The sequence below is a fragment of the Pempheris klunzingeri genome, chromosome 14 (genome assembly GCF_042242105.1).
Source record: "Pempheris klunzingeri isolate RE-2024b chromosome 14, fPemKlu1.hap1, whole genome shotgun sequence".
Lineage (NCBI taxonomy): Eukaryota > Metazoa > Chordata > Actinopteri > Acropomatiformes > Pempheridae > Pempheris > Pempheris klunzingeri.
The window spans coordinates 7,371,146-7,381,597 of NC_092025.1; the positions used below are offsets into that span (position 1 = coordinate 7,371,146).

General features: G+C 42.2%; 1 protein-coding gene across 1 annotated transcript; it reads left to right on the forward strand.

The window, feature by feature from the left end:
* The first annotated feature begins 3,081 nt into the window (after positions 1 to 3,081).
* Positions 3,082 to 8,460, forward strand: vamp2 (vesicle-associated membrane protein 2). Its single transcript, XM_070844022.1, has 5 exons — positions 3,082 to 3,101; positions 4,803 to 4,902; positions 5,159 to 5,317; positions 5,847 to 5,898; positions 6,145 to 8,460. The coding sequence occupies exons 1-5, from the start codon at positions 3,082 to 3,084 to the stop codon at positions 6,159 to 6,161; spliced, it is 348 nt and encodes a 115-aa protein (XP_070700123.1). The 3' UTR covers positions 6,162 to 8,460.
* The last annotated feature ends 1,992 nt before the right edge of the window (positions 8,461 to 10,452 follow it).

The window sequence follows — 10,452 nt, forward strand, 5'->3', positions numbered from 1 at the left end:
GACTCATCATCATTTTTTTATTCTTTATCCTTTTTTTGCACAAAATAATTAGTGACTGTGAATCATCCAATTAGATAAGCAAGTTCTCAGTTCAACCTTTGATTATTTGGTGATGAATTGTTTTTACTTTGCTTGGGAAACCCCCATCAGAGAGCAGGAAGGGTCCCTGGGGCCCTAAAGGCCAAGCATGAGAGCAGTGTCCTCACACGGCTGAAGGTGATGCATATTTAATGCCAGCCTGAAATAACAGAAACCTTGAACCTCAAACAAAATCTGGGTAAGAATAAAAAGAAAAGCTTTCAGGTGGTTTTACTCTCCACTACACCCGTATCCATGTTTCCTATGAATGATAACCAGGCACCTACTGAGAGGCTCGCCACACCCCCTTTCGAGGAACGCCATTTTGTTGACACACAGACTTGCAATCAAAATAATCCCCTTTTCATGAGCTTTAAGACCAAACGTGACCGTGACACGGGACGCCAGTGAGGGAAACACGCCGAGGGTCCCAATAACAACACCCTGAGACAAAAACAGCGCCGATCAGGGCACGAAAACGGCGCGTCCGAGGCGTCCGGCCACCCATTTCAACATGAGACTCGCCGCGATTGACGTCACCGAGCCATCTTTGTCGACCTAATCCGGGCGGCTGTTTATTACACCCTCATTACCGCACGGACAGCGCCAGGCTCCGCTCTCAAGCCTGCAGGTGCCGCACAGACAGCGAGAGGAAAAAAACGGGCTTTGTAGCGAAGGGGACGCGTCCGAGTGGCAGAAATCCTCCCGGGCTGCACAGGCAGGGAAACACAGCCACAGTCACCAAGCGCAGCGGTGCCAGAGGGTAGAGAGGAGCGCACAAGGCAATCCGCATCCATCGGCGAGCCACGTAGCACACGCTAACACTTCCAGTCCCGGATTTCAGCACAGCTGTCCAGAACAGTACAACCGAGGAAAATGTAAGTGCAGCGTCGTTTTAAAAGCTCTTGTTTGGAAATGCTGGTGAATTTCACGTTCGCGCCTGCTGCTGGCAGGCTGCGCGGGTCTGAACGCTCTCCCGTGTCTCCTTGCCACCAGAGAAACTTGAGGTTATTCCACGGGTGTCTCCTTAATCCGAGTGCCGCTGCCATATTTAGCGGCTGAATTCATTTTACAGCTCTCTTTCAACCATAATGGGACCCAAAGCGTAAATGTAGAAGCTAAACGCGTCGGCCTAACCTTGGAGCAGACTGTGGGGGGGGGGGGGGGGGGGGGGGTGTGTGTGTGTGTGTGGGGGGGCTCAGGTTTATCTGTCGTTAAACACATTATTAGCCGTATTTCTTTTATTCTTCTTCTGTTTTTTGGTGTTCACACGGGAAATGAGCTCCGTGTTTATCGCGTCTCTTGTATTTAGTCGTGCGGGGCTCTTCTCCGGAGCCAGCACGCACGCATTTTTTTTTTTTTTTCCAGTTTGGACTGGTTTGATGTGAAAAGGACACCGTCTGTGCGATCAGCCACAGGCTAATAACAAGCACTTAAAGGGAAAAATCACTCACAATAAATAAATACATTTTTTTTTTTTTGTCCTCAATGGACGTTTCCGGGCCTTATCCTTTTTTCTTTCTTTTTTTTTCATGTCGCTGAAGCGCAGGTGACCATGAGGCTAATTCAACAAACAGCAAGGACATGATGTTGAAGACATAAAGCTTCGACATTATTCGACGAATACTCCGTAGACCTTCTTATAGACGATGATATTATTAGCTCTGAAGCAGGCTTAGGCCTAGTTTAGGTGATATTTGTAACCTACAGCGGGGGGTGGGGATAGCCTAGCCTCCTACTGTATGTCGTCGATTGTCGTGCGAGGGCGGACAGCTTATATATCTCACCATAGTTCAGCATGTTGGCGTCTCCAGCAGCGAATGACCCCTGGAAAATGTCTTTTTTTGCCCCTGCCTCATTTGCCCCTTTCTGTTTTTTGACAGCACATGAAGCAAATAACACAAAAGGCAAAAGGCTAAGGAAAGGTAGCCGTGACAGCCTCGTCTGTCAGGGTTTTTTTTTTTGCACAGCAGGCAGTTAAAAGGGTGAAAAAGCCCTTTGCCAACACACGACATGTCATTGAACCGTGGCAACATGTCCGTGAACACCCCCCCTCCCCCCTTCAAGTTACATTTGTCGCCAAAATGTGGTTCTAATTGTTCATTCAAGTGTTTGAAATCACGAGGAGCCTCCCCGCCCTCGCTGTGGCAGGCTTTCGGAGTATTTACAGGCCCGTCGTGAAACGTGATGTCTTACAGGACTGTCATGTAGGCCCCGGGTGTCCGTGTGTGCGCTCACAAATAGACAAAGTGGGTGCTGTGGGGGTCAAACACGGAGGGCCAGTGAGGCTGGGATCAGGCCCCCACCGGTCTGGGCTGCTGTGGTGCTGTCCAGTGCTGAAATACCTCTGTCCAGTGCTGAACTGTCTCTGTCCAGTGCTGAACTGTCTGTGTCTCTGTCCAGTGCTGAAAATGTCTCTGTCCAGTGCTGAAAGGGAGACAGCCTGCTATTTAATGACACCGACCAAACAAACACAAGTTTCATCATTATTTTACAGTTAGTTCTAGTTAGTTTAAGTCAAATATGATAATAATAGTATTCTATCTGCCTACTTTAGGGTGTGCACTCTTTGGAAACCACAGGGCGACACTATTTTTATAAGCTCTGTCTTGAAAGAAGGTTGAATATATTTAGCTTTCATGGCCAATCTGGCATTCGCAGTGGACCGTAGAGAGAGAAAAGTGAAACCTCACTAACCCAGCAGGTTCGTTTAGCTGATCTTTATCAGATCAGAATCCCTGTTACGTCTGTTGTGTTCTTCTCCTGTACTCTGCTCTGGAAAAAGGCTGAAACGTATGGGCTATGGGCTTTTTTTCTCTTTTGAAATTGCGAGACGTGTGAAATATGTTCAACCAGGTCACGGTCACCACCAGTACCTGTTGACTTCCTCAGTCAAATCAGTGCATTCATCAGTATTCACAGGATGTGGAAGTGAGTGAGAAATCTTGGGGGTGTCAGTTCAGAGGTGACGACAGCGTGCACCTCTGCACACATCGCACAATTATGGTGACACTCGTCTGCAAGTAAGAAGGAGAATACATCAGCTTTCATCACATCTTTGTTTGTTTATGTTTAGAATAATTCACTATTGTAGATATCACAGGTTTTATATATTGGCAGTTTTTGTTAGGGCTAGTTGGCAGCTCATAGGGACCACCAGCACCACCAGGCCAACTATTCAGAAGGATTTGTTGTTGTTAGAGGATTAGTAATGTGTGAGCGTGTAAAGGTGACCTTTATACAGCATTTTGTCTCCCACCAGTAGTGTAGCTTAGTTACAACTAAAGTATACGTGTGAGAGGATACTACGGCTTTAGTAGTGTCTTCAACTTCACTTTCTGAGCTTATTGATTTGTCTGGATTGATAGATAGCATTAGCACATGCTATATTAAGCTCGTAGAGCTACTCCACACTGCATGCAAGATTTTAGTTTTGTTTTTTTCCATCAGTCGTACTGTTGTGCTTGCTCTGTGTGGTTGTAAAATTCTGCATTTGCAGTGATGATATGCAGGCTTCATTTTTCACTTTAATGGAGCCTGTAGCTGTCAAATCAGACAGCTTTGTTTCCCCTGACGAACTTGTAGAAATCACAAAAAGCTCTTAATAAAATCAACAGCAGTCCAGTGGCACAGAAAAGGCTCTTGCAAGTGAGAAATCGAGATTAAATGTGGAATAATTAATCTGAACATTCGGCCAATTCTGTTTATTTAGGTGGGTTTTGTCCTCAGCTGTTACGTGATGTTGTGCTTGGATCAGTGATGATTTGCCTGCGTGCGATAAAGCCTACAGTGATGTTGAAAATGATATGAACATTCAGAAATGACTGTATATATTTTTAATATTTCTAGAATATTTGCTGTATTTCTTTCTCCTGCTGCAAAGAGCAAAAAGCACAAATGGCCGACGTGTTAACATGAAGACATTATTCATGGAGCTTTTGCTTTTCAGTGGTAAATGACACTCTCACTTAAGCCTCACTTAAACTGCCTGTCTCTCACTGAGGTTATTGTGGGTGCGTAGTGCATCCAAAAGAATAAATCTATGTAGGTCACAATACAGCATGACATGACAAATCAACTTGACTTGCAAATCCTCCAGTAGTTGATCCTAGCTTTGATAGAAGACAATTATCTGAACTCTCCAGCACTAACATATGGAAATGTTCATTTTTGGAACTCAGTAAATCCTCTAAGTCCTCCAAATTAGATCTGATTCTAACGCCAATCTCAATCTCTGTGCACACGTATAGAAATGTGATGGTACATATCCTATGGTACATATGAACACAGATGTAAGATATCATAGAGCAGGAGAGGGCAGGGTACACATCTTTAATGACCTTAGAGCATTAGTGTGTATAAAGTGTTTGATCTGTATTCCAACATCAGAGCAGTTTACTCTGCGTGCTGAAGCCATTTTTCTCCAGGCAGAATTAGACAAGTAATTACACACTGCAACACTTTACATTTATTCTATTATCTCAATTACAACTTTACATTTACAGTACATTTAAAAATATCGTTAAATTTGAAAAATATGTTGATATGTGATTGTATTCGTATTCTCTTACTAATTATTTGTCTCTCCCACCAAACTCTGCTGTGCTCAGCATTGTACAGTATTCTAAAATTACAGGGTTATTGAGTTTTTACGTCTTGCTTAACTTTTTCTCAGTGGGTATGCTTGGTGTCAGCACTGAATATTTGTATTATCTTATCATTAGGTCTGCCCCAGCTGGAGCCCCTGCAGCAGATGGAGCGAATCAACCTCCCAACCTCACCAGCAACCGCCGTCTGCAGCAGACACAGGCACAGGTGGACGAGGTGAGTTCACACCTCGCCGCAAACCCAAAGATACAGACGCCTTTAGATTTTTAGCACTGGTCCTTGATCACTTACTGGTAACTCAGTCCCCTTCTCTTAATCACAACTTTCAATGGAAAACACAAATCATTGTTTGGGATAAACAACTTCAATAATCTGTATCTAACAGTTCAGCTCCATCCCGTCGGACCACCACACAGTCAGTCTCTCTTGATGGCTGATCACACTACACTTTGCTTTGCGTGTCTTTCCCCAGGTGGTGGATATCATGCGTGTAAACGTGGATAAGGTTCTGGAGCGTGATCAGAAGCTGTCAGAGCTGGACGATAGGGCTGACGCCTTGCAGGCTGGAGCCTCTCAGTTTGAGACCAGCGCTGCAAAACTGAAGAATAAATACTGGTGGAAGAATGCCAAGGTGAGAACACGCAGACATGCTTATACCACCAGCAAATACATGTGTAAAAAGGCTGCCTTAAACTGAAACCTCCACAATCACAACTATATCATTTCTGCTATACTTTGCTCACAAGCACCATTTTTCTGGGACATGAATGTCTCTGTGTCATTGGTTGTTTTGGGGGAGAAATCCTACATGTACTACTTACATGGGATTACACAATGTCACCCCAGGAATCATCATGCTGCCATCATGGCATTCATGCTGTGCAGCAACATTTAAAAAGTGTGAGGGTGGTGGAATTTGAGGTCAGTGAGGTTAATTTAACTGCACATTAAGGTGAGAAATTCATTATACGTGAGCACGAATTATACAGGAAAGATTTTGTCAGGGCTACATGAACCTCATACTGCCTTGGTTTTCTGGTTTCTGTGGTTTGAGAATTTGTTTTCTGTTCCATAATTTCTGTAAATGTGATAAAAAGGAAAAAATGACATTTTTACTGCCTTTCTAACGACTTTTTTTTCTGGAAATCTGCTGACTACAGATGATGATTATCCTGGGTGTGATATGCGTGATTGTCCTCATCGTCATTATTGGTAAGAATCCTTTTAACTATTTTGTGCACATTGATTTGTCATGGTTATCTCAATGGAATTAATCAATTGTAAAACTGTGGGGAAAAAAACGGACTGAAAAAGATAATTCACTGGAGAACCAAATTGCATTAATTTAAACAATCTCATAAAGTTGTTGGCAAATGTTAGTTTGATAGCTTTTCTTTTTCCGAAGCTCTGTGAATAAGTCTTCATCACCTGTCCCTTTCCTTTTCTTTCTTTCTACAGTGTACTTCAGCACCTAAGAAGAGTTGCTCCTACCCCAGTCTAATCCCAACTTCCTTGCTACAGAAAAAAAACCCTCAAATTGATTACAAAATTAACCATGAGAAAGTAATTTATTATATATATCTCCCCGACTAGCCTCGATATAACACCCCTAAACCCTTCAGGGCCCCATCGCTCCCCCACTTCCACCACCTCGCCTCTGGACCCCTGTCAATATTTGTCCTGTGAGTGTGTGGCCCTGTCTCCTTTCTGGGTACTCTTGGCTTTTCTAACCTGCCATACTGAGAACCAAACACTTGTGACGATGCAACAACAGAAAAGGAAACAACGATTGGCGATAATTGTTACATGACTGATATATATAGTTCTTTGTAGAGTTTTATTCTGATATATACTGTTTTGTAGGTGTGTGTGCGTGTGTGTGTGCATTTTGTATTTTTTAATTTTTGTATTAATTTTACGTATGCTTCAGCGTTAAATACTGCCTATTAATCAAAGTGTGTATCTTGCATGTTATCCTCATCTGTCTGTCCCCTGCTTACTCTCTCTCTCTCTCTCTCTCTCTCTCTCTTTGGTGTATTTTGGCACAGTGGAGTTAGTCTCCATTTAACTAAGGAAATACCCGTTGATTCCGAGACAGTCCAATATAAGCCAGAGAACTAAAACTTGTACCCAAAAAATATCAAGTTACAAAAATTGGAGCTATTACACAGAGAAAACTGCCCTTGATGATATTTTACTTTGGCTCCAGATTTCTATAACTTGATGCCATCAAGTCTTAGCTTCTTTGCTGGCTTTTTGAGAGAGTTAATGCTCACAAGTATTGATCAAACATACAAATAATGCATGGATTGTTGACCTAATCCCTAGTAATCATCACTCCCTGCCCTCTCCATCTGATCCTCCCAGTATTTGAGTGTAATTTTCCCTTTCTCCAGTCCCCTCCTCTGCTAACTTTTATCTGTAATGTCTTTAACGCCCCAGCCCTCCTCCGTCTCTCGGCATGCTTGAACACCTCAATTTCTTCTGATAATTTCAAAACTGCCATAGTACAGTTGGACCAATGTCTGTAGATGTTTTCTTTTTCTTTTTAATATTACGTAGTGTCTTATTTCGAAAACATTCCTTCATTGCAGTCTAGTGCAAATGGTCTTACCGTAGCACATGTTAGTGTAAGTATCTTTAAAAAAAAAAAACACGCGATGAAACTTGTGTCGAAAACGTCGGTCATACAAACCATAGGAGAAAATAGTTATAGTTAATAGCTGTAAGGGTAAGTTTCTGACTTTCAATCTGTCCAAATTCTTTTCTTTTGTAATATTGGGGATGTTATCTTAACATTACACTTATACTGTGGAGATGTCATTAACGTCAGACTGTGGATGTGGGCTTGCAAATCAATTCTAATGCCAGGTGATAAAATTGGGCCCAAAATTGACGACTGATTCATTTCCATAAAGCAAAGGCTGATTGTTACAAGCCTGTTACTTATGTGGACGCTGAAAAGCCTTAGTCTCCAGTCACTTCTGTTAGATACTGTAGAATACCTCCACAAAATGATAAACATGTTTAAAATGCACAAACAAACCTTGTTTTTGATGGCGCTGTCTGGCTGGTCAATAGCCTGGCCAAAGGAGATCCTCATGCAGCAAAACCTCTCCACATGAAGAGCACATAAAAAAAAAAGAAGACAATTCAGCCTTATTTGCAAATCCAGGAACAGGGACAGAGGCTAATGAGGGAAATGTCAAATTCACATTGAGTTTTAGTCCGGCAACTCTGGGGAAGAATATTTACAGTCAAAGACAAGAAAACGTGAGAAGCAATTATTCAAAAAAAAACAGTAGCACTCCTAAGAAGAGTGTTTTGCTAGCGTAGTGGTTCTGTCTCAGTGTTTCTCCCTATAGTTAAGGCCTTTTTTTTCTTTTTTAAATATAATAGACTCTATTTTTTATTATAGTATATTTTTGTGTGAAACAGACAGGTAAAGAGGAAGTGTGCAATCAGTACTATTTGCTGCCACGAGCAGTGAGCTCCTCTTTACCTCTGTCTGCTGTGTTTTTTTATAATTCAGCTCCGTGCGTTATACACTGCCAAGCAACAAGGGAGAGGCTTCTATTGTTATTGCAATTATTCTTTCATTGGTGCCCTCGCTGGTTTGGTCTCAAACAATTCTTTCACATGGTTTGGCATCGACTCGTGTTGGCTACTTCATGAGCAGGAGAGCAGGGCAGCATGATGCCCCTGTTTTTTTTAAATGCTCTGTCAAACTAAGGCCTTGTATTCATGTAAATCTAAAATTCCTTGAAACTGCAAATGATATTTGGTGGGATTTTGAAACTATTTTACCTTCAACTATAGAGGAAGAGTTTCACTTGTGGTTGTGGTAAATCTAAACTCAAGCCCATTCAATCAAAGAGTTAAGATTTTGCAGGCATGTGTTAATGAACGCTTTACAGGAAGCATCTCAGCTCATGCTCTACTGCTACTGACACCATTGCTAACGATCCTAAAATGGCTAAATTTAGCTTTCAGATCGCACAGTTGGCTGCAGTCACTGTAAAGATATCGAGACCAGGAAACCGCCTACAATATTTCAAAATAAGTGTGTGTTAAGCCTTAGTAGCCTTGTCTCTTTTCAACATGACTTTCTATCTCCCCCACCAGCTGAGAAGACCAACCTGCCCCCCTTTTGCTCAACTCACTGATTCTGAGTCCTACAGTGTGTGTGTGTGTGTGTGTGTGTGTGTGTCTCTGTGTGCGTGAGTGCAGTTGCACCAATGTGTGTGTGTGTGTGTGTGTGTGTGTTAGAATAGCTCTGTCTTGGGAATATCCCCAGTTTATCCCGACAGATTAGGCCGCTTAAATCTCAGAGTGAGGGCACGTTGTTTCCTTGACCACTGAAGTACACAAGCAGAGAGGCTACAGATCTGCCGGCCGCTTCTATTAGGAAGGACCCCAACCTCAACAAACCCGCTCCTCCCCGATTCCCCTACATGTTTTCCTCCAAATAGGGCAAAAGTAAACTGCAGAAGATTACCAAAGACCAGATTTCCATGCTTACGCTGCCAATTGCCATCAAAAACAAGTGGAGAGAAACAGGTTATTTGAACTATCCTAGTCTGTTTTAAATAGCTTAGACCCTTTCCCTACTTACCCACGATTACAGGACCTTTTAATTATCACACACTATTTATATAGTGTGTCAGTTTGGCTTGTGAGTGTGCCATTTTAACATATGCAAACTAAACCAAAACATAAGGACTGCATGCTTCAAAATTCAAGTACAGTTTCCCCCACTGCGTGTATCCAGGTCTAAAGAGCTTCTTTAATCTGTAACAAGTTTATATACACATATGATCCTGTAACTAATAATAGCACAACTCTTCTTTTTTCTGTCTCCATAGTGCTGCCAGATTCCAAAACGAAAAGACGTATAAACTAACTATAGCTATTAGACATAAACCGAGAAAAGCGTTACAAAAAAAATATCTACATTGTTTGGTGTTGTAATATGGGGGTGTTTTGGGGATAGGGGGTCCTATATCCTCAGGTTTAAGGTATTAGCAATTTACCAAGATATATATGAGGACAAAAACTATATTATTAACTGTAAAATTGGGTTTTTGGCAATAGAAAATCATAATAGGGTTACAAATGTGGTCCTTTTAGCCATCCTGCAGGAGTAAACCACACAGTGGACTGAAGCGAAATAACATTACGGATTGGGGTAGGACTTCTGTGTTATCCATAAATCCAACTGTTGTGAGTGCTCAACCAATTTGGTCACAATAGTGAAAATGAAGTGAGTGCTCTCTTGTTCTGTTGCTTTACTGTCTGTATGAAAAGATGTGTGCATATATTTTAACACCGTGGCACTTTTTCTGTTGTGATTCGTTCATTTTGGTGGGACGGGAACATGATTCAGTGGAGAATATCGTCTTAAGTCAACCCTAAGAATTGTTCAGTGATCTCAACGCTGCGTTCAAGTCATTTGGGGGTGGGGGGGTGGGTCCAAAATGATCCAAATGTTGCCAACACAGGGAAAAGTGTTCAGAGCCTCTTCCAAGTTTGAATTATAACTTGTGAACTTGTGATTCAAACTTGGAAGCAGAAAGAAAGACACGGACAGAAGAACCAATCCTTCGGCGAAGCGCCGTGTGACATGTACAGAGTGTTTTCCGTCACCCCCAAATGGAATGAATGCAGCAACAGGAGGGAACCTTTTGAGTCTCTGAACGTTCACCGGATGGCTATAAACATACAATATTCTACTTAATATATGTTAACATGTTTTATTTTCGAACC

What these genes read in the sequence shown, in the direction of transcription:
- vamp2 (XM_070844022.1), top strand. Translation starts at nt 3,082, where the DNA reads ATGGTGACACTCGTCTGCAA. An exon ending in ATGGTGACACTCGTCTGCAA is followed by an intron (nt 3,102 to 4,802) that starts GTAAGAAGGAGA and finishes TCTTATCATTAG; the next exon opens with GTCTGCCCCAGCTGGAGCCC. An exon ending in CACAGGCACAGGTGGACGAG is followed by an intron (nt 4,903 to 5,158) that starts GTGAGTTCACAC and finishes GTCTTTCCCCAG; the next exon opens with GTGGTGGATATCATGCGTGT.